Source organism: Pelobates fuscus, chromosome 7 (assembly GCF_036172605.1).
Source record: "Pelobates fuscus isolate aPelFus1 chromosome 7, aPelFus1.pri, whole genome shotgun sequence".
NCBI lineage: Eukaryota > Metazoa > Chordata > Amphibia > Anura > Pelobatidae > Pelobates > Pelobates fuscus.
The window spans coordinates 93,835,167-93,862,828 of NC_086323.1; the positions used below are offsets into that span (position 1 = coordinate 93,835,167).

The 27,662-nt window shown below is 39.1% G+C and overlaps 1 protein-coding gene across 1 annotated transcript in view; it reads left to right on the top strand.

Annotated features, from left to right (window-relative positions):
* The window catches only part of HMCN1 (hemicentin 1), a 224,346-nt gene that overhangs the window by 147,445 nt on the left and 49,239 nt on the right, over window positions 1–27,662 (top strand). Inside the window, exons 68-81 of the mRNA XM_063426207.1 lie at window positions 4,917–5,195; window positions 8,332–8,528; window positions 11,353–11,434; window positions 12,085–12,221; window positions 12,616–12,757; window positions 15,068–15,212; window positions 17,677–17,804; window positions 18,140–18,296; window positions 19,274–19,395; window positions 19,878–20,042; window positions 21,701–21,808; window positions 22,011–22,145; window positions 24,312–24,446; window positions 27,124–27,393. Of these exons, the coding sequence (XP_063282277.1) occupies window positions 4,917–5,195; window positions 8,332–8,528; window positions 11,353–11,434; window positions 12,085–12,221; window positions 12,616–12,757; window positions 15,068–15,212; window positions 17,677–17,804; window positions 18,140–18,296; window positions 19,274–19,395; window positions 19,878–20,042; window positions 21,701–21,808; window positions 22,011–22,145; window positions 24,312–24,446; window positions 27,124–27,393 (2,202 nt within the window). The remainder of the gene's footprint in view (window positions 1–4,916; window positions 5,196–8,331; window positions 8,529–11,352; window positions 11,435–12,084; window positions 12,222–12,615; window positions 12,758–15,067; window positions 15,213–17,676; window positions 17,805–18,139; window positions 18,297–19,273; window positions 19,396–19,877; window positions 20,043–21,700; window positions 21,809–22,010; window positions 22,146–24,311; window positions 24,447–27,123; window positions 27,394–27,662) is intronic.

The window sequence follows — 27,662 nt, forward strand, 5'->3', positions numbered from 1 at the left end:
AACAACCTCTCTCCCTGTAAATCCTGTACAAAAAGGATTATAGGTCCCCAAATCACAACCATAAATACCTCTTACAAAAAAATACTAATGATAGATACAGAGTAGACAGAGGCTCCAATTGGAGCTAGTACAGAGGTAAAGGGAGATTGAGGACGGTAGACAGTCATAATAACAGTCAAATTCGGACTGCTGGTTTAATTTATAAAGCCTCTCTCCCTGTTAATCTAGCTAGACAGGCATAGAAAAGAAAGAGTAAATCAAATATACATTAAGTGATTAACATGGTGCTAAAACCACCAGTGCCCAGTGCTCATATCCGTGATATGAGGAAAAAACAAATTGCCCAACGTACGTTTCGGTGCTAAAAAGGAGCACCTTCGTCAGGGGCTAACATTAGACTGTTAATGAGTCTCTTTTATATGTGATGTGCCAGGAGGCATGAGTACCTTTGACCAATAGGAGCAGGGGGAGTGTGATATCAGCTGTACTACATTCACTCTAATCTCCAGGGTAACATGAGATGTTATTGGGGGCGGGGCTTGATGCCGGTCACATGGTCCGACGTGTCAGACCCTATCCATCTGAAGTTAGTGGGCGGGTCGTGAGATGAGATGGGCCGGCCAAACCCCCATTTAACCCCATATATTACTGTGACAGCTCTAAAAACTCACAAACCCTGGATGTAAAACACTGCAGAAATGCAGAAAATGAATGTTCCGATATATCCGGACCTGGTACAGTCAATTCTGCATCCCTATGGTCCTATGTAAGGTATTCATGACAAAAAATTAATAATAAAGATGAAAAACATGACAGAGTAAAAAATAAAAAATAAATAAGTAAAGAAATATATACAAATCTACACTAAACACTACTCGCTATATTACAAAATGTACAAGTGTATCAGGCAAAAATAAGCTTAATTAGATATAAATTGCAAATATGTCAGAGATCAATGGGGGTGTGGGGACATAGTATCCAGTCTGTTGCACTCAATCTTCGATGAAGGGTGTGTATGAAAAACCCTCGTTGAGTCCAGATGGTGACAATGTTTTAAGTTTATAAATCCAAAAACTCTCCCTTTGGAGTAGTTTTTTGTCTAAATCTCCCCTTCTTGGACCCAGGGTGACACTTTCAATTCCGCAAAATCTTATCCCCTCAGAAGACCCCCCATGATGGAGTTTCAAATGTTTTGAAACTGGGGTGTCAATTAATCTTTTTGGGTTAATAGAGGTCACGTGCTCCCTTATCCTCAGTTTAAACATACGGGAAGTTTTTCCCACGTATAATTTGTTGCATGAGCATGAGAGTAGGTATACAAGACCTTTAGATTGGCAATTGAAAAAGTGGCGAACTTTAAATTCTTGTGTCCCTAGGGAGTCTGGAAAGGTTTTCGAAGGACGGCGTATGAATTTGCACGCCTTACACTTTCCACATTGATATGTGCCTAGGACTGGAGACTTTAACCAAGAAATTTTCTGGGTGTTCGATTTCAGGTGACTTGGGACTAGGATGTCCCTAATGTTTCGTCCTCTGCGTGCTGTTACAGACGCCTTAGTTGTGATCACCTTCTGTAGGTGTGGGTCTTGGTGCAATAGGGGCCAGTATCTATCCAGGATACTCATAATTTGATGCCAGCCTGCATCATAATTCCTTATGCATCTTATGGTTTCTTGATTAGACTGGACGTTTTTATCAGTTAGGAGGTCTTTACGGTCTACCAACAGTGCACGTTTATATGCGGATTTAAGGCATCTGTTTGGGTATCCTTTTTGTTTAAATTGAAGCTGTAAGGTTTTTGCCTTCAATTTAAAATCTTCTATAGTGGTGCAGTTGCGTCTTAAACGCAAATACTGCCCTATTGGGATACCTTTTTTAAGGGAGGGTGGATGGTGACTTGTCCACTCCAATAAGCTGTTGGTTGACGTGGGTTTCCGGAAGAGGGTAGATGTGAGTACCCCCTTGTCTGACAGACAGATAGTTAAATCAAGAAAATTGATTTGGTTACCACCTAACTCACTTGTCAGTCTCAGATTGATGGAGTTAGAGTTCAGAATGTTTACAAATTCTAGAAAGAGGTCAGGGGTGTCTGTCCATATGATCAACACATCGTCGATGTAGCGTTTCCATATTTTTATACACTTAGTGTATTTTGTCATGTGTTCATTAAATACCATTGTACTCTCCCACCACCCCAGGTGGAGGTTAGCATATGAGGGGGCACAAGCCGTCCCCATAGCAGTGCCTCTCACCTGGTGGTAGTGTTTACCCTGGAAGATAAAATAGTTATGTGTCAGAATGAAGGACATCAAGTCTTGGACCAGTTCATTATGTCTAAGTGAGACAGGAGGTTTGCTATCAAGTATTGCTCTAAGATGTCTTAGACCCACCTCGTGTGGTATTGAGCTGTAAAGGCTCTCCACGTCGAGACTACACAAAATAGCGTGGCCATTGATCTTAATTCCTTCGATGGTATTTAAAGTATGCTTGGTGTCCCTTAGATGTGAGGGGAGTTCAAACACTACTTTTCTTAATATCTGATCCACATATAAACTTATATTCTGGGTCAGATTACCTCTGCCAGAGACAATGGGTCGTCCCTTTAATATTGGTTGTTGCTTATGGATGGATAGGGTCTGACACGTCGGACCATGTGACCGGCATCAAGCCCCGCCCCCAATAACATCTCATGTTACCCTGGAGATTAGAGTGAATGTAGTACAGCTGATATCACACTCCCCCTGCTCCTATTGGTCAAAGGTACTCATGCCTCCTGGCACATCACATATAAAAGAGACTCATTAACAGTCTAATGTTATCCCCTGACGAAGGTGCTCCTTTTTAGCACCGAAACGTACGTTGGGCAATTTGTTTTTTCCTCATATCACGGATATGAGCACTGGGCACTGGTGGTTTTAGCACCATGTTAATCACTTAATGTATATTTGATTTACTCTTTCTTTTCTATGCCTGTCTAGCTAGATTAACAGGGAGAGAGGCTTTATAAATTAAACCAGCAGTCCGAATTTGACTGTTATTATGACTGTCTACCGTCCTCAATCTCCCTTTACCTCTGTACTAGCTCCAATTGGAGCCTCTGTCTACTCTGTATCTATCATTAGTATTTTTTTGTAAGAGGTATTTATGGTTGTGATTTGGGGACCTATAATCCTTTTTGTACAGGATTTACAGGGAGAGAGGTTGTTTAAATTTAAAACTAGCAGTCCGAATTTGACTGCTATTAAACACTGCATACCCTCCTCAATCTCCCTTCACCCCTGTACTAGCCTCATTTGGAGCCTCTGTTTACCCTGTATCTACTACTATCTCTATAGGAGGTATTTATGGTTGGGACTTGGGGATTTTTCTCATCTCCTTATAGTGCACTATATTAAAGCTGATAATTAGGGGTGAGTTGCTGTTGCCATTTGGCTCATTATATCCCTACCTATACATATCCTTCTATTGACAGGCGTGGAATCCTAGTACCACTGTATATACTTTATTTATTATTTTTTGCATTTAACAGTAACTCTTTGTATATACTTCATTTTGGTATTTAGTAGCATTTTTTCTGCTCATGGGTCTATAGTGACACCCTTAGCGGTTCACAGCTACACCTGTTACCTATCATTAGTATTTTTTTGTAAGAGGTATTTATGGTTGTGATTTGGGGACCTATAATCCTTTTTGTACAGGATTTACAGGGAGAGAGGTTGTTTAAATTTAAAACTAGCAGTCCGAATTTGACTGCTATTAACACTGCATACCCTCCTCAATCTCCCTTCACCCCTGTACTAGCCTCATTTGGAGCCTCTGTTTACCCTGTATCTACTACTATCTCTATAGGAGGTATTTATGGTTGGGACTTGGGGATTTTTCTCATCTCCTTATAGTGCACTATATTAAAGCTGATAATTAGGGGTGAGTTGCTGTTGCCATTTGGCTCATTATATCCCTACCTATACATATCCTTCTATTGACAGGCGTGGAATCCTAGTACCACTGTATATACTTTATTTATTTTTTGCATTTAGCAGTAACTTTTTGTATATACTTCATTTTGGTATTTAATAGCATTTTTTCTGCTCATGGGTCTATAGTGACACCCTTAGCGGTTCACAGCTACACCTGTTACCGACAGCCAGCATTATAATCCTAGACACTGCCGCTATAGTTATTTCCAGAGATGCGGTTAGTTTCATTTGATTTCTTGAATCTGACCACATCTGTCCTTTTTGTTGTTTGATTTTAGATCTATATAACAAATATATGTATATGTATGTGTGTGTATGTATATATATATATATATGTGTATATGTGTGCGTGTGTATATGTATATATATGAATATGTGTGTGTGTGTATATGTATATATATGTATATGTGTGTGTGTGTATATGTATATATATATGTATATGTGTGTGTGTGTGTGTGTATATATATATATATATATATATACATATATATGTCTTCAAGTGGGTGTATAGTCTACCGATGCAGCCTCTTCCAATGTGCATTGGTACAATCGCTTCATGTGGTCCATTGTTTTGCATTGCACAAGCAGGAATCCCAGGCATTCAGATTGGAATAAACTACTAGATGGATAAAATGTGACACTAACAGTGGAAACCATACAGCATTCTGAAATATACATCATAAAAGCAGACGTATACCCAATGCTCTCAGCCATTAATTTTTTTTTTTATTCATTCATTTTTATGTAATCTAAAAGTTAATGTAGGTATATCAAATGTTGTTTTATGGCTGAATAAACACCACTTTTCCAATACTATATGATGGACAATTTATTGATTTGGATGCTATAACTAGGGACATAGAGGCCTCCTCATAACAATCTAAAGATACAGGAATGTTACCTGCTTAATAATTACATTGTTTTTAATGATCTTTGTAGTGCCGCCTATCATGGCAGAATCTGACATCACTCAGCAACTGACTGTTGTGAAAGGAAATCCGAGTACCTTAAAATGTTTTGCTGATGGATCACCTGTACCTCAATTATCATGGGTGAAAGACGGGAAACCATTGAATCAGAGATATCTTTCACTCCTGCAAAGTAACAACACAGTCCTTCATCTATTAAATACAGAAATGGATGACCTGGGAAGATACACGTGTATTGCATCAAATGAAGCTGGGAGTGTGAGCAAGCACTTCATCCTTAATGTCATCGGTAAGCTGATTTTTAGAGTAGTACTTCTATAGAGGCACATCACTCTCACTTATGCTTGCGGAGATCAATCTGTGTCGTGTATTAGTTTCCACCACTCTTTATTTAGTTCACTCTATGTGTCTCTGGTGTCTGCTAGAGTAGAGGAGGAAATAGTAGAAAGGACAGGTGACTGTATAATATAATATAGCCCAACAATCTGCAAGAACATAATATTTTTTTATTGGTATAGGTATATTTAAATCGCTATGCCAAGCACCAACACATTTTGAGTACAATGTATTCGTTAAGTATGTGTTGTTGTTTATTATAATAATTTTGCTCCATATGCCCATTCGGTCCTCAATCTAGTGTTTCTCCTTTTGCTTAATGAATAGAGTTTTACATGACATCCTCATAAATACATAAAAAAGTTGACAAACGGGGGTGCGGGGCCTGACCGCCAAACTGAGCGGTCGCATATATCAACAGCTCCTGCAAATATACAAACTTCAAGCTTACAAAAGCTGTTTTTACGCCTGAATAACGACCTGCAACCATGGTCCGAAGCACAAGGGAGCACTGACTCAGAGGAGAGGCTTGCAAACCCTTTGTTTTAGTCCCTCGAGACGATAACAGTCGTCCCTACAGGATGAGGCCTACTCCGGTGGTTAGCGGGGTGGACGGCCGCTGCCCCACTATCCTGCCCGACAGTATCGTGCTGGACTCCCATAGACGTGCAACCAGGCCCCCGTTCCCCCCCCCCTCTGGGCCGGTGGGGGTGATCCCGGTCCACACCCTGCAACCCGTGCTGCACCAAAGACCTTGCTACCCAAACCACAAGGCCCAACTAAAATGGCGGCAAATGCAAACCCACTAGTGCGTGAGGGGAGCAATGCTATCTTCTCTCCCTCGCTGGCTAAGACCCTTACACACGCAAGGCGGAGGCGACATGCCTGCATGAAGCAGCCTGAAGGATGGGAACCCTACGACATACTGCTACAGCGCTTGCCGGATCACAGCGGCTGCGAGACCCGAGCTCACATGAGGAGGGGTATGCAGAGGGACAGCAGATCGACAGGGACAGCATGTATCCAGCCCACCCTGAACACAAGCGAGCCACTTATACACAGGCTTACCCAAGCGCCTGGCTCACAGCACAAGACACCGCTCCCTACCCTGAATCCGGATCGCAGTGCCTCCGAGATCGACCCACTGCTCCTGCAGGCAGCCACACGCAGCTCCAGCATGGAACAACACACGGACAGCCACTATTCCCACCCAAGCTAGTACACAGGCTGATGCTGGACTCTATGACCATGCCACCCTCCTTCCGATAACTACATGGGACTCAAAGTATTTAAGGTTTCCTTCTTCCTGCTTTATCTCATTCAATCTTTCAAGACAAAGCTGTGCACTTCCCTTGCCTGACTGAACACCCCACTGGCCGGGACTGTAGATACCCACTGAGGGGCATCGGGTAGCTGCAAACACAGGACCATACCCTGCCACAGGCCTTCCACCATGCTAGGCCACACAGCAGTACTCACCCAAGCTAGTTTAACTTGCTTCTCTCATTGCTAGTGGCTTAACACTCCTGTTATTACGCTCCGTTGTTTTTATATTGCTTTCTATGCTTCTTCTCTTGTCACAGATAGTTAAAGCTGTACACTGGGTGTCAGGGACCAGTGGCATAATATTTCTGGTGTGTAACTCCAACATGATCAAACTCGAATCTCAATCAGATCTTCTGTTTAAAATGATAGCTCAGCTTGTAAAAATATAAAAATGTGCACAATCTTCCAATGCTATGATACAACTTTCTGATGTACCGTATGTTATTGCTGCCGTCATGGCACGTCAAATCTGTTTGTCAATCTCTGCACAATAAAAATAAAGAATAAAAAAAAAAAAAGTTGACAAACGATGAAAAGCTACCTGAAACCAGAGCTGATTTAACCAGTAAGCGATCATAGGGCTGAGTCTCACAACTGCAGTGGACTTGGCAACATTTGAACCCTTCAGGGTCTTCGTCAAGCCTAAGATTCCATATCAAACATGCAACTTAAGTACAAACTTAATTACGGTACATCTTGTTTTATTACAAGTATAAATACATGGATCACCTTAAACATATCTGTTTTCCTGGCACTGCAGGACCCTGCAGTGCCCCTCTCCCTCCCACCCCCATCCCAAGTTGCTGAAGGGGTTAAAACACCTTCAGTGACTTACCTGAATCCAGCGCCGATGTCCCTCGGCGCTGAGTCAGGCTCCGCCCGCGCTCCTCCTCCGACGTCAGCCGGTGGGTGGGGGGGGGACCTAATGCGCATTAGACCTTCCCCTAGGAAAACATTATTCAATGTTTTCCTATGTGGATTCCGGCGACGCTGGAGGATGTCCAGAGTCGTTTAAAACACTTTTCGTGTTCTAAGAACACGGAAGTCCCTCTAGTGGCTGTCTGATAGACAGCCACTAGAGGAGGACTTAACCCTTCAAGGTAATTATTGCAGTTTATAAAAACTGCAATAATTACACTTGCAGGGTTAAGGGTAGTGGGAGTTGGCACCCAGACCACTCCAATGGGTAGAAGTGGTCTGGGTGCCTGGAGTGTCCCTTTAAGGTGGAGTCACTCAAAGGTAAAGAAGGAAAGAAAAAAGATTAACCCCTTGTACTTCAAAGTGAAGACAAATCACCAATAGATTGTAATTAATAAACATTACAGTCAGAAAAAGAATAGTGATAAGACATATTTATTCTCCTATTAATAAGCATATACGGTATTCATGCCATATGACTACAGTTTGAGTTCTCTTTGTTATATAATATAACTGAATAGAATTTAATGCATTAAAAACCATAAGCCGGCTCTGCCTGAAACCCCTGTTTTGCCATCAAAATCTTACTTTGCATAGAGTTTTGGGATATGCTTGGCACCCATATAGAAAAATACTGATACTAATACTACCAGGTTTGATTTGACTTCACTGTAGCTCCATATTTATGATTGCAGATTGGCTAGTTAGCACCATGTGAAATTGTTTTCAAAAATCTTGGTGTTTCAAGGTTTACCATTGCTGATCTACGCTATAATTATAACTAATTTTTGGAGAACATTATGCTGTTCACAGAATAACATTGTTATATTTCTTTTTCTTCTCAGAACCACCTCACATTAACGGGTCTGAAAACACAGAAGACTTATCAGTAGTTGTAAATAAACAGTTAGATGTTTTTTGTTATACGATGGGGTTTCCTCCTCCAATAATAACATGGCTGAAGGATGGGCAGCCACTTTCACAAACTGAGAATGTTCATCTACTGAAAGAAGGGCAAATATTGCGAATAACAAGTGCCCAGGTGAGAGAGAGATATCACTCCAGTGATATGACCTCAAGCAATGTTAATTTTGCGGGTGACGGAATGGTTTATCATGTTGACCTTTTTTGAAAATGTAATTCTGCCAAATTTCAGATTGACTCAGCTGATTTATTGAGTTGCCAAATTCTTTGTATTGAAATTAATACTCTTGAGGGACCTCAGCCTGCATAATAACTTATAGAATCATAGAATCATAGAATGTGACGGCCCATCTAGTCTGCCCAATTTTCTAAATACTTTCATTAGTCTCTGGCCTTATCTTATAGTTAGGATAGCCTTATGCCTATTCCACGCATGCTTAAACTCCTTTACTGTGTTAACCTCTACCACTTTAGCTGGAAGGCTATTCCATGCATCCACTACCCTCTCAGTAAAGTAATACTTCCTGATATTATTTTTAAACCTTTGTCCCTCTAATTTAAGACTGTCCTCTTGTTGTGGTAGTTTTTCTTCTTTTAAATATAGTCTCCTCCTTTACTGTGTTGATTCCCTTTATGTATTTCAATGTTTCTATCATATCCCCCCTGTCTCGTCTTTCCTCCAAGCTATACATGTTAAGATCCTTTAACCTTTCCTGGTAAGTTTTATCCTGCAATCCATGAACCAGTTTAGTAGCCCTTCTCTGAACTCTCTCTAAGGTATCAATATCCTTCTGAAGATACGGTCTCCAGTACTGCGTACAATACACCAATGTTCTGTACAATGGCATGAGCACTTCCCTCTTTCTACTGCTAATACCTCTCCCTAAACAACCAAGCATTCTGCTAGCATTTCCTGCTGCTCTATTACATTGTCTGCCTACCTCTAAGTCATCAGAAATAATCACCCCTAAATCCCTTTCCTCAGACGTTGAGGTTAGGACTCTATCAAATATTCTGTACTCTGCCCTTGGGTTTTTTACGTCCAAGATGCATTATCTTGCACTTATCCACATTAAATGTCAGTTGCTACAACTCTGACCATTTTTCTAGTTTACCTAAATCATTAGCCATTTGGCTTATCCCTCCTGGAACATCAACCATGTTACATATCTTAGTATCATCAGCAAAAAGACATACCTTACCATCAAGACCTTCTGCAATATCACTAATAAAAATATTAAAGAGAATGGGTCCAAGTACAGATCCCTGAGGTACCCCACTGGTGACAAGCCCAAGCTTCGAATATACTTCATTGACTACAACCCTCTGTTGCCTGTCACTCAGCCACTGCCTCACCCATTCAACAATGTTGGAATCCAAACTTAAAGATTGCAGTTTATTGATAAGCCTTCTATGTGCAATAGTGTCAAAAGCCTTACTGAAATCTAGGTAAGCAATGTCTACTGCACCACCCAGATCTATAATTTTAGTTACCCAATCAAAAAAATCAATAAGATTAGTTTGGCATGATCTCCCTGAAGTAAACCCATGTTGTCTCTGATCTTGAAATCCATGTGTTTTTAGATGTTCAACAATCCTATCCTTTAACATGGTTTCCATCACTTTCCCCACTACTGAAGTAAGGCTTACTGGCCTATAGTTGCCCGACTCCTCCCTATTACCTTTCTTGTGAACTTGATTTCAAAGAAGTCTTTGTCACTGGGCACCATCTTATCTTACAGGGTTAAACTATATTTTAACATTTCATGCCCAGGTGCCCAACAGCACTGATTCCTCTGGTTGCTGCAGTGATGAGCAATGCTTGCATTGGCTGATACTGTCAGCCTATCACTGGTCTCCAGTTGAGAGTAATTGTATATACTGTTACCCACCTCAATGTTTATCTCTTGAGTCATGTTTAACCTAATGTTTAATACGGAACTAATCTCCCTAAAACATAGAAGTCATTTAACCTGAAAGATGAAAGTACAATTCTGGAGTTGGGTTTTTATTCATCCCCATATGGTCTCAACATATGCTAAATTAAACCTATAATTCAGCAGCCTTAGCTAAACATTTGGTTAATAATACACTATGTCTTAAACATTTAAGAGTTTGTTACATCTGCCCTACATTGCAATTATTTAATTTCACTTTCCAGTTGCTGATCCATGCTGTTTTACCATAATGTATTTATTATACAATATTAAAGGATCACTAAAGGGTCAGGAACACAAACATGTATTCCCGACCCTATAGTGAAAACCCACCATTTAAGTGGCCACCACCCCACCACCCTTAACCCACTCAGAATGAGTTAAAACTCATCTTATTTTCAGCTCTCCGGTTCTCCGGTTCTGCTGGCACTGGCCCCTCCCCTTGGTGACATCATCATAATTGCCGATTTTTAGCCAATCCAATGCTTTCCCATGAAGAAAGCATTGGATTGGCTAAAATCAGCAATGGGGCGGACCAAATGACGTTTTGGCCAATCAGCAGCTCCTCATAGAGATGCATTGAATAAATGCATCTCTATGAGGAAAATTCAGTGTCCCCATGCAGAGCGTGGGGTCGCTGATTGGCAGGGCTGCACAGCCAGGAAGCCCCTTCAGTGGCCATCTGAGGAGTGGCCACTTGGAGGTGTCCCTAGGGGCAATGTAAACACTGCCTTTTCTATGAAAAGGCAGTGTTTACATGAAAATGCCTAAAGGGAGCTATTATTCTCACCAGAACAATTACATTAAGTTGTAGTTGTTCTGGTGACTATAGTGTCCCTTTAAGTATTGTGAAGTCTTCAGGCAGTTTGCAAGACAAACAAGACAGCATGTTTTCTTTCAATCTACCATTGGATACTCTTCTATTAAATAAATTATGACTGTTACCTACTGTATGTTCCTTTACCTCTAATTTATAGTTTAATTGGATGTTTTGACTGTTTACAGGAAGTAAATATAGGACGTTATACATGCCTGGCTTCAAATCGTGCAGGGGACACTAAAAAAGAATTTTCAATAGATGTTCACAGTAAGTTCCAACCCTGAGATAACTCCATTGTCATTTTTATAAGTAACTAAAAATACTACACCGATAAATCAGTTTATTTCCGTGTGGTGATAGATAACAGCTGCATGCCAGGACTGCAGGAAACAGAGAGTGAATTATGATATTATAGCTTTATCATCAAAAGAAAGCAATATTATCTAGGTTTGACTTCAATAAGTTGGCAAAACATGGAAATGAGCCCTTAGTGATTGTGATAAGTGGTGGAAGGACCACCTAGGGCAGTGGTCCCATTCATGGCGCTGTAACAATAGTCTGTATGTCGATATATTGTTTTTATTCATGTACATATTTATATTATGTAAATATACATTTGACTTTTTTGGTATTACTTTTAAAAGTGTAGCATAGTCATTCAAAGCCTACCGGTGACGTTAGAGCGAAAATCAACACTGCAATTCTGTAGTTTGAAGAGTTTGACAACCAAACCTTTTTACAAATTATTAAGATCAAGCTTGGGGTGACACCTATGTCAACATACACCTAATTAATAACAAAAAAAGAAATATAAATGTATGGTAATGTTTGAACAGCTTCGATATTAATATGGTTTATGTTCTTTGTTGTCACATTAAGCCAATGTTTCAATGTTTTCTATGTCTATTTTTTTCTAGTGCCTCCTAACATTGCGGGTAGCAGTGGGCTCCATAACATCACTGCCCTACTAAAGAAGCAAATTGCTCTGGAATGCAAATCAGATGCCCTCCCACTGCCAAAGATTACATGGCTGAAAGATGGAGTGTCATTAACAGTACTGTGCCTTTTTTTTTTTTATATATTTCTAAAAATGTTGGGCAAATGTGCTAAGTCAGGGGTGCCCAAAAGATATAACAACTCCCATGATGCTTTGCTTGCCTTTACAATGAATGTAACTATAGTCTTAAAACATCTGCGGATCTGCTTTTCGATAATCTCCTTTGTGCTAAAGAGTGATGAAATAAGGAACTTTTACATTAGAGTTTCAGAAATCTTTATCCTTAGCTATAGTTTATAGAGTAGGAAACTACACTTCCTCACTGTAATATGCAAATCTGTCCAACTTTGGACAGACACGATAGGTTGAAAGTACTGGGGAAGGTTGCCTTTTTTGTCTGTCTGTCTGTCTTTCTTAAATGAATCATGTCATTCTGTTTTTACATCTCTAGCCAAATTCCAGAGTACGTGTTTTATCTAATGGGCGATACCTGCAGATTGACCATGCTGAGGTGACGGACACTGCAAGATATACTTGTGTGGCAAGCAATATTGTTGGAAAAACTACTAGAGAGTTTATGCTCAATGTTTATGGTAACAATTAGTACTCATTTGCTTGATGTATTCTTATATCTAAAGGGGTGATCTTTTCGGGGGATATCATATACTGAGGACAAATGAGGAAGAATTCTGAAATTAAAAAAATGGTTTGGACTGCATTCCTGTGGCTAAATGAGCCGAGCAACCATTAACCTCTAACGACATATATGGTTTTTGATTCAAAAGCTCAGTTTTTTTATTCTCTTTCATGTTATGTGCCCTGTTATAAATAGTATTTTGGATAGGCATCACTAAACCTATTTTGCCCAGTGGAATAATTTGAATGGTGATATTATTATTTATACATATATAGCACCAATGTACTATGCACAGCTGTACAATAGGAATTGCTCTCCTTGACCTTACTGGCTTAGGGACTGTTTCTGTTAGACTTGTGTAAAAGTGTGTTTAGGCCAGTTTGTATAAATCAAAATTCTTTTAATCTACACCCATTAAAATCGCTCCACCAATGATTTACCTGTGGAGTCTTATTCAATAAAGAAGAATCCACAGGTAAATCCTGTGCACCTATGATACACCTGTGTTTGAATTAAAATTATTTAAGTTTCAAATGAACAGCATATTGTTATAAATAAGTGAATTGAACACCCTTCTAGATCAATGAATAAACATTTTCTAAAATGATTGTATTCTCTATGGGTGTGTGTAACATACAGTTTTTGCTATTGAACTAAATGCACAAAACCAGTGGCACCTTTAGTTCCCTGACTGACTGTTAATTTTTATAGAAAAGTAATGTAATGGATCACCTGGCACCCCGACTGGGTACCTCCGTTGAAGGATGCTCCTAGCGCTTCCTGAGGGCTTCAAGCACTCCAGCCGACACCATATCCACCGTAGACTCCTTCGGAGAGCAAGACATGAACAAGCTCTTACAAGAGCTTAGTAGTGATATCGCAAGAGAATATAACTAGCATAGCAATCCCTTGTAGCAGATTTCCCCAATAAGAGACGGAACTCCAAATTGAGGGTGAAGTAGAACTGAAGTTTTAATGAAACACTCTGCTTTTATGCACATTTTACACACCTAGTACCGCCCACAGGGTTTTGAAGAACAACCAAACACGTAATACATAATAAAACACTCCCATGCATTCCCACAAAATCCTCCCGTCTGCCTGTAATATAATTACTGAACACAATGGGCTAACGTAATTATCACAGGCAGGAAAATACACAGTTTTACACAGTATTCATAACTTTAAAAGTATACATCACATTCACATAAAATTTACATCAGAATCAGCATACTCCAAATACATACATATGTCAAAATCATACAAATTGGTCCAGTGGTTCAAAAGTTAGTTGGAAGTCCCTTTGTGACCGCCTGAAAGCATGGCTTGGGTGTGGTAAGCCAATTATCTCCAGCATACAGAAAATATCTCTATTCACAACAACAGCAAAAATACACAAAAATACATAATTCCTATCATACTGAACAGAACCCCCACATTCAACCTATCCCCAGATAGCTTGGATCTACGCGCTCAATATATCCGAACAGTGCTCAGATCCCATTAACACAGTAAAATCTCCATGGGGTTTAAGTTTAGCAAGGGCTGACATAGAGATTGAAGAGGGACAAAGCCAGTTCCAATTAAAGGGCCAGAACAGTCTTTTAAACACCAATGCAAGTCCATAAGCCCCAATACTGTTTTTAAAGTGCCCAATCTCCCAGGGGCCATAGTCCCAAGGCATGAGGCTGGCAATCAGTCCCCTCCAAAAACTAGTGGCGAGGTCCCTTTTGCCACAAGTAATATGCCCCACAATGCATTAACATACAGTGAGCAAATACATACCACTATTCCAGTGTATATAAAGCACAGATACATTCATATGCTATCAAATGAACAGAGGGAAAAAAACAAAAAAAAATATCAAACAAATACATTCAGATATATACTGAAGACAACAATAGTTTACTGGTCACTAGCAGATTTACAGTGACTAATGTTGTGTGAATGTAGGATATTGATATCTAAGATATGCTGGAAAATTGACCCGGGAGAGTAGAGACTATTTTAGAGAGAAAAGATCAGTTCAAAATTCTTGATGTTATTTGCATTTATCAATCAAATGAATTGTTCAAATTAAAAATTGAGATATAATTAGTAGGAGTTTCAAATGTTTAGATATCAACTTAAAAAAATATTTTTGTGCATACATGTGCATACATACATCTCTGAGGTTTGCTATAATATACAAGTGGAAATGCCTTATAAGAAATGCATAGTACAGTACTGATAAGATTTTGATAAAAAAATTGTTTTTGATCAACAGTTCCACCTTCAATAAAAGAGGGACCTCACATAGTGACTACATTTGTTAATGAGCCTGCTACTTTGGATTGTGTAACCACAGGAATCCCTTCTCCAAGGATATCATGGAGAAAGGATGGGACAATACTGCCCGGTAACAGTTCCAGGTACATTGTTGCTAATATACCGTAATTCAGCTCTTTTAATGAAACTTGTTGTAAAATTCAATTGTATTTTATAAAAAAAACACTCATATTTAAACCACTTTCACTATAGAGCACGGCTACTGTCTCCTTCTGTTTTTCAAATTGTATCTACTGTTGAGTGTACATGGAAAATGCTAAACTTACATCGCACTCTGAAAATTCTAGGAAGAGATGAGACGAAGCGTTCTTTGCTGTGCCGATTTATTAGGAATAGTGTATACATGGCATAATCTGACCAAAAGAAAAGACAGACTTATACAACAACAAAAAGAAGCTTTGCACCAGATAGAAGGGTGTGGAGGGGAGATCTGGGGGGTCTAATATAAATGCCAGAGAAATCCTTAATGTGTTTTGTGTATATAAGTGTATGTGGATGCTGGAGACAAGGGTCTCATCTTCATAATAAACAGGCTGCGTGTGGCTCCCCTCAGGATCTCCTGTAGTCCTCTACCCAGTCCAGCCATAGGACAGTGTGGCCCTTGCTATAATGGAGCACCATTTTACAAAACTTTTAATTGCATTGTCTGTTATTGTCTGTTATTCTTCATTTCTAACCATTTTTCTGTATTATGCAGAAGTTTCATTGGGGCAGTTGAGGTATTCGAGCTTATGTGACCTCCTGGTAATTTTAGTCTGAGGCTAAAGTAAGGCAGTAATACAATTACTAAACTGAACTTCAATGCATTTGATATATTAATGATGCCGTCAGTATTCCAGGGAAGGCAGTCCCAGTGGTTCCCCAAATACATACATACATTCCCCCTTCTCCCTGTTTCCCTGATATTCTATTTTGCTTACATCAGGTCAGGAAAGTGCTGATGAGCTCAGAAGTAGAATGTGACGAAGTAGGCATTGACCCACAAATGATTGGTTACATTAATTGTCATAGTTTACAGTGACCACATTTCCAGACTGTGCAGTTGATTTAGTGGCTCCCAATTTCCAGTGGCCACATTTCCAGACTGTGTAGTTGATTTAGTGGCTCCCAGTTTCCAGTGGCCACATTTCCAGACTATGTAGTTGATTTGGTGGCTCGAAGATTCCAGTGGCCACATTTCCAGACTGTGTAGTTAATTTAGTGGCTCCCAGTGGCCACATTTCCAGACTATGTAGTTGATTTGGTGGCTCCCAGTTTCCAGTGGCCACATTTCCAGACTGAACAGACTTAAAAGTAATAAACGCAAGTGAAGGGCTATTTTTATTCCTTCAAAGATATACATCTCTCTCCACAAACATATGCATATCCACCCATTTTACTTTTAAAGATACATTCTACTGTTGGAAGCTTTGTGGTCACCGTGGCTCCTGCCTTTATATGTGGTAGTTTTGCTGGATGGTGGCTGCCTTTTTGGAAGAAGTGAAAGGTCTCCTAGCTAACTTTTTCCATAGGCCTAATGAGTTAGATCCGTAATTGACAGCCATGGTATATAATTACATCCTTTCATTCTACAAGATATGGGACCCCTGGCGGGATTTCAGGTCTGTAGCTTAAGTCAAGCACGCAGGCGTGATAAATAGTGTCTAATTGTGGTGTTATGTTATGCCACCCCCTTCCTTTTTCCCTTTACTTCTAATTTTGGGATTGCATGTTATTGGATATTTTCATTATAGCAATTTAACTATGAAAAGATTTGGACAAATATCATGTTCTTTAGGGTACTCTTGAGATGTAAGCTGGATGTTTTCTTTTTTCCTTTAAAGAATTTTAAAAAAAAACATACATTCTGTTACTAGGTTTTCATCAATTAATGCAGAATGTATCTTTCAAAAAGAAGCATTAGTATTTTGTATCTGCTTTACAATGTTTGCATGATTTTATTATTTCCACAAAAATTGGTATCATGCTTCTATTAAATAATTGCTGTAACAGTTATACTGTACAAATATAATAAACAGTAGTTTAAAGGGCTACTCGAACAAAAGGCATTATTTTGGATTGAGTAAGCCTTGCTGGTATGTTTCTCCTCCTTAAAAAAAAAAAGAAAGAAAGAAAAAATTCTGCGCCAGGGTCAAGTTCTCCCTGCATCCCGATCCTTCTATAGTTATGTCGCTCCCCTTCACTGAAGGTAGAGGGATGTTCCAGAGGACAAGCTGATGGGAAGACTTGGACAGCACAGAGGGAAGAGCTGTGCAACTATTGGTCGGCCATCTACAGCATCCTAAGTCTTGTTCTAGGCTTGATAATGACATTGCCAGAGGTGATGTTAAACCTCCAGCCACAAAGTGCTTTGTATCAGTGTTTTTGTAGCATTTCTTACTGAATCTCAGCACATACAGACTCCAAGCACTATAGCCATGCCAAAGCACCAGATTGGTCATGGTGCTTGGAATAAGTCTTTAAGTAGTTATGAAAACTTATAGCGGAAGGAACTAACACAAGCACACATAATGCTATTAACACTCATCTTTTATCTTTTAAACTTAGGCATTTCATCTCTGAACTTGGCTCACTAAACATTTTAACAGCAAATATCACCGACTCAGGACAGTATTTTTGCTTGGCAACCAATGCAGCTGGCTCTGAGCAACGGCAAATTGATCTCTTAGTATATGGTATGTATATTAATATGATAATGAAACCCATCGTGATACTCGATTAGGTAAATAGTAAATATTGGAAGCATTGTTTATTGGCTCCCTTCCATTAATGTTTCCTTTATAGTTTTTATTTTATTGTGTCGTTCTGCTAAATTGGTTACAAAAATAGTTTTGTAGTGACAAGAGGAGGGCAGAACATGATTATAGAAAAGATCAGCATTTATTTATCCTGAAATCACCAGTAATGATTTGTCTATATTTTAACATTCATTTTTTTTAAATAATGTTTTAGAACACACATTTTATGCAAGGCTTTTTTTTAATTAATCTGCCATGTCTACATATTCTAGCTCCTCCATCAATTCTTTCTGGATCAACAAATATTACAACTAAGGTCAATTTCCAAACTACACTGCCATGTGAGGTCTCAGGAACACCAACACCTAAAGTAGAGTGGACAAAGAATGGGCGTCTCATTAATAAAGATCTAAATCAAAATGTGTATAGGTAAGAACTTTCAGTTTCATAAACTAAAAGTTAGTAGTAGTACAGGAGAGTGCTAGCTAAAATGCAGATCTCAACTAAAACTCAAATAGGTATAAGCCATAAAAAACAGGCAAAAACATATCTCCAGACTCTGTCATCCAGAGAATCGGGACATAGGCGCAAAAAGGGGGTGGGTCAGTGAAGCCTTTGTGTCACTGGCTCCACCCCAAAAGGGCGGCCCATCCCCTTTAACTGCGGGCCAGCCTACCGTGAATACACACGACCTGTCTTTTCTTCTTAGGCTAGCCAACTTAGGGCAGGAGTGGAGGGAGAAAAATTTGTTAATTAGCCATTTTACCAGCTTCTAGCTTTTGTGGCCAAAGACAAACAAGTTAATTGTCAACAGTTTCTTACTGAGGAACATACCACCCAACTTTTCACATGAACTAAGACAGATACATTAATTTTAAGGTTGTGAGTGGGAGTTTGGCCAAAGGCCTGAGAAATTTTAGGTAGCTTACTAGTAACAACTTCTACAACAAAAATTTGATTTAGAACAAGAACAATGTATCTTGTTTACACAGACTGATTTCTAAACACATTTATTGTAGTTTAAAGATGCATTACTGTGTGTACTGTTGGTGTGGAACTCTGTTATACACTACTAACAAGATGGAGCTCCAAGAAAAGAGGGGCATTAGGGAAAAAAGTCCCTTTTAAATATGGACTCTTGTGAGGTATGGAGGAATGTTGGGAAGTCTAATGAGCATCGGTGTGCTTTTGCAGTTACATTAGTATATGATTATTTTTAAATATGATTCTGTTAGTAGCTATTTTTAGTGAACAAGTGTTTAAGTAACATAACACTAATGGGGGGGGGATAGAATATTCATTTTAACAGTGCTAGCAATTAACAGTGCTAGCAAACATATTCAGTATCGTTACATTAAAAGCAATAATTATATAAAATGTATAATAAATATTGGTTCTTTTTCTAGATTTTTATCTTCAGGTTCACTAGTAATAATTTCTCCAACTGTAGAAGACACAGGGATATATGCATGTTTGGCTTCCAGTGACGCCGGTGAAGATGAAATTGCAGTTTTTCTTTCTGTACAAGGTGAACATTGATATTCTATAATGATATTGATTAATGTTAATTAATGCAACATACGTTATTAATGTATATCACAACATAGCTGCTACTTTTGCACTTTGGAGTCTCAACAAGCCTGGACTTGGTGATATAGTCCCAAATATGGAGGGTCTGTTCTTCTGTTCCAAGACCTGCCGTCCACCAGAGACCCAAGTTTTCTTAAAACACAGCTAAAGCACAATATTAGGTGCAGCTGCAAAGCACAATCTGAACGCAGGACATTGCACCAATTGGCATAGGTCTTCAACAGAGTTGTGCACACATGCAGGCCTGAGCACAGCTCACAATCAGTAGTGGTAAACTCACTAGTGTCATGTGAAGTTAAGTGAGCATCATGATGGTTGAGTTATCCTTTTTAGACAGAGCTAACTGCAGAAGCTGCCAAACTTGTAATTCTTATTGTTTGATCAATTCTCTTAATAAAATGTTTCCATTCCTTTCCTCAGTGCCACCTTCCATTGCAGATGAGGTTACAAATATTTTTGTGACAAAATTATCACCGGCATTGCTCCCTTGCACTGTATCTGGAGTCCCACACCCGTCCATCCACTGGTTAAAGGATGGAGTGCGTCTCCCTGCTAGAGGAACTACTCACAGAATACTGTCATCAGGTACTAAAAAAGAAGAAAAAAAATACTTCCTCGGGGAACAGATTTTAGGCCTAAATATCGTTCCAAAATATTGTTCTCTTTGTCATTCCACATAGTAGTTTATCATCGACCAATGCCAAGTTGTACTGGCAATAGATCTTTGTATTAAAAGATTTGGGCTTTTTTTGGAGTTAATTCTCCTTCCACCCGTGTGAGCTGCTATGTATGCTGCTTTTTCTACAGACATCACTTAGTTGATCAAAACCTGTAGTACCTTTAACTACATTTAAACATTTTCAAGTTAGTCAAAATATACAAGCATTACTTGAATGAGTTTGATATCCCCCCTTTCCTATTACTAAACAATCACTTGGTCTTGATCTGAACATACTTGTTTCAAGCAATCACAAATGAGTAACAGGAAAAGACAAAGTTTTTCTGCTGGTATAATTTTATGATAGACATGATTGTAAAGTAAACCGCTTATTTTATGAACCTGCAGAGCAAGACAATGCTTCTCTTATCTTGCATAATACACAAACAATATTGATTTGCAAGTGCTGAACTATACATTTCATAAACCACTAAGTGGCATTGTTTAAAGGCTGTGTATTAAGCCCCCACTGAGAACAATGGGGTCTAGAAATGGGTGAGAAATCTAAGCCACTTTGTCTCTGCAAAAGGTTCAGATTCACAACAAAAACGGGCAGGTATACGTATAAATCTCTGCACTTATGGATACATAGACAGACTAATTAATAAAAAAATATCACACTAATTAATATAAAATTTCGTATAGTATTTATTGACATTTTTATAATTTTAACTGTTTTTTAATCTATTGCTTTACAGCTCTAAAGATTGAAAACGTTGATCTAGAGATTATTTTTCTGTGATTCCTTTTTGTTGATGCCACAAGGTCGTTGTAGGAACAATACATATCTAGTAATCTTCAAAATAATAATAATGCTATGTATGCACATTACAGCACATGTATGGACACTAAATACACCAAGTGTTCCACCTTAAAAATATTGCCCGGATTCGCCTCTTCCGCCTTTCAATTACCCGCATTACCCCTCTTCAGTTTGTAATGAATGCTGCCGCCAGCAACTTCTAACTTCTACTCCTACACCCTTCCTAGCCTCCAGTCCTCTACAAAGTCACTAAAAACACATCTCTTTAGGAAATCCTACTATCTTCCTGTGTGAAACTTCTCTTAATACAATTGTCCTCAGTTCCCTTGCCTCTATCTCCCAGCTCACACTCTCCTTACGCTGTTCGATTCTTCCACACACCATTTTTACTAACGTCGTTCAACACAAGCATCTTATCCATTCGTTCTTCTCCACTCTGAAATGCTGTTATTTGTCTTGCGTGTCTTTACTCCTTGCTCATAGATTACAAGCTTGTTTGAGCAAGTCCTACTTCACCTCTTGTCTCTGTTACATTCTGTATGTCAGTTACTTGTTGTCAAATATCCCCATTCTATAATTGTAAAGCCCTGCGGAATGGCGTTAATAATAATAATCATACGAAGAAGAAGAATTGTCCTTAGGACCCTCTCATTCTTCTCATTGACTTTTGCCCATGGCTGCTACATGACTTTTCTAAAGACATTAAAAGTATTCCAGCTATTGATCATGGTTCACATGTTTTTATAATGAAATTCTTTTCAGGAAGTATTGAAATCCCAAGCAGTGAGCTAGATCATGCCGGTCACTACACCTGCAGCGCTGTTAATGAAGTTGGTTCTGCCCAAATTCACATCAACCTTCATGTTCAAGGTCAGTATGTTTCATGTGCCTTGGTGTTCCTGCTATGGATCTGTAAACCTCTTTGTATACTGTGCTTTGTCCAAACTATTTTTCCAGCTCTGTTGTCAATTACACTCATTATCAACTTTCTGAACAAACACTGTTTATTGTCACGTATATAATTTTATTTAACATGTTGATGCTATATTTCTCTGTGCGTTTGTCAAACTAGAGGTTCCAGTCATTCGCAGTCAGGCTGATTATTTAGAAATCACATTAAACAGCCCTGTCACTTTATCCTGCGTTGCATCCGGTGTACCTGAACCAACTGTAACATGGCAAAAAGAAGGCACCAGTATCAAGACAGGTAATGTGTGTATTAACATAACTGGCTAGGCATGATTTTATATATATATATATATATACTTATAGGGTTATTTACTAAAGTGAGAAATTTAAGTGAGTTCAAAGGGAATTTAAAATGTAATGTCAAAATAGCAAAACTTGAAGCGTTCTCCAAGTCAGTTTTGCTTTCAGTTCGGCTACTCTGGCTTCAGAGGGACACTATAGTAACCATAAGCACTACTACAAAGTAGTGATTCTGGTGTCTATAGCATGTCCCTGCAGGCTGTTCAATGAAAATGCTGCCTTTTCAGAGAAAATCAGTGTTTACATTGCTTCCTGGTAACACCTCTAGTGGCAGACACTCAGACAGTCACTAGAGGTGCTTCCTTGTCCAGTGTGGCATAATGTGCAGTACCTGTGTTCAGAGTCTCCACCCTATAAATGGAGGTGCTGAACATTCCCAATAGATATGTATTGATTCAATGCATCTCTATAAGTAGATGCTGATTGGCGCAGAATGGCATTTTGTCGTGCAGGCGCAAATGCCTCCCTGTGCTTTTTTTATGGGAAAGTATTGGATTGGCTGAGATCACCATGATGAAGGTGGAGCCAGGCAGGAACAACTGCAGTGAGACCAGTGCAGCATGGGAAAAATGGTGAGTTTAAACATCTTTCTTTTTACAGCACAGAGGGGAAGTTGGACACCTAAATAGTTATTTTAAAACTATAGTGTCACAATACATGTTTGTGTTCCTGACACTATAGTATTCTTTTAAATTTGAAATTCACTTTGAATTCTCACTATTGTGAACAACCATTTTAGACTACATATTGTAACTTCTGTCTATGAACTGGAAGGAGGTATCGAGGGGAAGATAGCAGATATTTAAAAGAGCTAGGAAACGAGTGGAAATGTGGAAGAATTATAAAATGATTAGAAATGCTTGTATACATTCATACAAAAACAGCATTTCTATAGCTAAATATAATATAAACAATGAGATTAATGCGGAGGAGGAGGTATTTATGTACAGCGAACTGAATTCCCTACCTTGCAACGGGATAAATATAATATTTTCTTTCTTGATTTTTATTACTTTTGCTTTATTTGTTTATATATTACACTCACATTACACAGGGCCAGATTAAGAGCCCATTGGGCCTAGTGCTGACAATTATGATGGGCCTAATTACAGAATCTTATCGACCAAAAACACTAAAACCGTCATACCTCCCAAGCGTCATGTATCTGATGGAGATGGTGCTGGAGGGAAACTTATAGGATGCAGCTCTAAAAAAACACATACCCTATTCTAATCGCACTCTAATTTATGCTTTTATTATTTAAGTAAATCCATACCTCCTAACAGCAATGTCCAGTGAAGCAGGACATCAATGGGCGGTGTAAAACGGTGGGCCACTGACAAATATCACGTAACCAGAACTGCCAAAAGGGGGAAACATGCAAAAGAAAGAGGCATGTCTGATCAAAGAATTGGAAGGCCAGCCTGGCATGAATGCATGTCAGGCTGCCTGCCAATCATGCACTGCAAGGTTAATATTATCCCAAATGTGGTTTTAGGACAAGTGCATACTATGCAGACAGCACCCTGAGCTTGGCATAAATGTGTCCCCTAGCACTCACATGTCCACTTGCCTTCTTACCTTCTTACTAGCAGGCAGAAGCTCCTGGTATACAGTCTGAGACAGAGAAAAGGTGGATGTAGTGAGTGTAGGAGAAAGGGAACCTGCCTCAGTGTTAGAGAGACCAAAATCAGCATTACCTTAACAAATTTCATTGTCAGCCAGTCTACACAAGTTCTGTTCCCATACATCCCTCTTAAGTTTCCACACTTAAACAAGAGAATGTAAAGAGTAGTTTGTAAAAAAATAAAAAAAATCAAAAAAAAAAAAATCTCATTTTTTAAAAAAAATGTGCCTATTCCGTGGGCATGGGCTATGTTAATCTGGCCCTAACATTAGAGATATTTTAACCTTTAATACTAAAACTGGAATATGAAATATTTAAAATTACTGCCAAATGTATTCTAAAAGACATTTTGATGTTTGGTATCATATGGGTCAAGCAACAACACAATCCATCATTTATAAGCTGCTCATTGAAGCCATGTGCCAAAATATGCTATTATTTCTGTAATGTTCCTAATTAAAAATACATTTCATTTAGGATTTGGGCATACCATCCTTCCTAATGGCAGCATCCATATAGAAAAGGCAACACAAGATGATGTGGGTACCTATACTTGTATTGCGCAGAACGCAGCTGGTACTGCACTCGGAAAGATCAAACTTAAAGTCCATGGTACGTCACACCACCAATTGATAATGCACTTACTGAACTCTTTCTGAATGTGTGATTTGTGCAGTTAAAATCATTGTAGTATAAAACGTATATGTCTAGCATACGTCCTAGGATGTATTATTATTATTTTGCATTTATATAGCGCCAATATTTTCTGTAGTGCTTTACAATATTGTAGTAGGGGGAAATTTAACAATAAATGAGACAAATACAAACTGTTACATGAACAGTAGGTTGATGAAGACCCTGCTCAAACAAGCATACAGTCGATTTGTGGAGGTTATGTATTCATTTTTTTAAGATGGCATGAAACCCTCTGAAGGGCAGTTCCATTTTTGGGATCAAAATCCTCTCTCTCTTTTCTAGATGATTTTGGTGTGTACATAGCATATCTTCACGGCAATAAAACTCATAGTAATGTGCATTTCAACTACAATAACCATGCCTAGAAATGGTTTTGGGTTGATAGAAACTTGTTGAAGTGCTTTATCTGTCTTGGATTTGAAGCATATAGTCCTGATCAGCAGTCTGGCAATGTTTTATCCAGCTAAAATCAGAACCTGATTCAGGCCCATTAAGAGCGTGAATTGCAAAATCAGGACATGGCTGAATAGTGTAAACCAGTGGTAGTCAACCTTTTTCTACCTACCGCCCACTAATGCATCTTTTTGGTTGAAAAAATTTCCGACTACCAGTTTTCGCGCAAGTGCGGAATATTTTTTAGAAAGGAGGGTGTTTTAAAAAAAATAAATGTACATACATTTATCTTTTTATTTCTACTTAATGCATGTTTATAATGTTTTTAACTTTATAAAGTTTAATGAGAAAACAATAAAGTAAATTGAAATTACCTTTACTAGTGATTAATGAGATCCTTGAGGTTGACTAAATATTTGATATCTGGTTCAATTTTCGTAAGGCACAAACGAAGGTCTCCTCTTTCGGTGATATTCAGACGACTTCTCTGTTTGCGCACAATATGATTTCTCATCTGTGTGTCAACTCCCCTCCTCTCCCTCCTCAATTCCCCTCCCCACCTTTTTTTCCCGCTTTTAAAAAAAAAAAATGTTTAACCTTCCTTATAAGTGACCCTATGTAAGGGGGACAGTCCCTATTCTGCTCTGTGTCAGTGTGTATCAGGGATCCTTAGGATAGGTGTCAATCCATATCTGCCAAGTGACCCTATGTAAGGGGAACAGTCCCTATTCTGCTCTGTGTCAGTGTCTGGGGGAGTATCTGCAGTAATACAGAGTGTCTGGAGGGAGTATCTGCAGTAACACAGGGTGTCTGGAGGGAGTATCTGCAGTAACACAGAGTGTCTGGAGGGAGTATCTGCAGTAACACAGGGTGTCTCGGGGGAGTATCTGCAGTAACAAAGGGTGTCTGGAGGGAGTATCTGCAGTAACACAGAGTGTCTGGAGGGAGTATCTGCAGTAATAGAGTGTCTGGAGGGAGTATCTGCAGTAATACAGAGTGTCTGGAGGGAGTATCTGCAGTAACACAGGGTGTCTGGAGGGAGTATCTGCAGTAACACAGGGTGTCTGGAGGGAGTGTCTGCAGTAACACAGAGTGTCTGGAGGGAGTATCTGTAGTAACACAGAGTGTCTGGGGGGAGTATCTGCAGTAATACAGAGTGTCTGGGGGGAGTATCTGCTTGTAACATTTATATGCACTGAAAAAAAAAATAATAATAATAAATTGAAAAAATAAAATAAAATGGTTGCAGCTTCCGAATGAATCTAAAATGGATGCTGTCCAGTAGGTAGGAGGGTCTTCTAGGGAGGGTGTGCTGCTGATTGGCTGGAATATGTCTGCTGACTGTGAGGTACAGGGTCAAAGTTTACTCAATGATAAAGAATAGGGGGCGGACCGAACATCGCATGTGTTCGCCCGCGGTGGCGAACGCGAACATGCTATGTTCGCCAGGAACTATTCGCCAGCGAACCGTTCGGGACATCACTACTGGCTATGGGAGGATAATGTATAATAAACACAGGTTACTGGCTATGGGGAGGATAATGTATAATAAACACAGGTTACTGGCTATGAGAGGGATAATGTATAATAAACACAGGTTACTGGCTATGGGGGGGATAATGTATAATAAACACAGGTTACTGGCTATGGGATGGATAATGTATAATAAACAGAGGTTACTGGCTATGGGAGGATAATGTATAATAAACACAGGTTACTGGCTATGGAGGATAATGTATAATAAACACACACAAAAAATTAATTAATCTAAATTGTATGTTGTCTAGGAGGTGGGAGGGTCTGGGAGGGAGGGTCTGCTGCTGATTGGCTGGAATGTGTCTGCTGACTGTGAGGTACAGGGTCAAAGTTTACTCAATGATGAGGAATAGGGGGCGGACCGAACATCGCATATGTTCGCCGTCCGTGCGAACGCGAACACGCTATGTTCGCCAGGAACTATTCGCCAGCGAACCGTTCGGTTCATCACTATATCTGATGTTTTCATCTAATACATCTTTTTTTCTGTACATTGTCTACAATGTTGTTTGCACAATATGTAGCTCAAATGTTATTCCCCGTAAATAAAAAAAACTGCACATTTAGAAAAGCATGTTATGGTACATCTGTCATTATTACTGGGACTGTATTAAAGATTTATAGTTGTGAAAGCCATAATAATTGTCCTCTATGTCATATTCAGTTCCACCTGAAATTAAACCACACTTGACCGAATATGTAATTGCTGTGGATAAATCTATCACAATGCTCTGTGAGGCTACTGGGAATCCAACACCTGAGATTATGTGGTACAAAAATGGAGCGTCTCTTGCCACATCAGCCGGACAGAGGATTGTTGGCACGGGAGCTTTACAGATTGCGTTTGCACAGCCTGATGATGGTGGACTATATACATGCATTGCTGAAAATATTGCAGGAACTGTCAACTCTACCATGACCCTGTCTGTCTTAAGTAAGTCAGTTTGGGATTTATGTTTTTTTGTTTTCATTATTTTAGTAGGTTTATTACATTTATGTACTGAGTACACAGAAAAAAAACTTAAAAACAAGTAATTCTAAACAAAAAAACAGTGGTTTATGTGAATTTTAGAGATTGAAAAAGAAATTGCACATTTTAGGCCCAAAGTAGTTGAGTTGTACCAATAGCTGGTTTGGAGATTTTTTCCCGTTTAGTATTATTTTTCTAATATTTGCAATTCCTTACTCAATTCTAATACCATT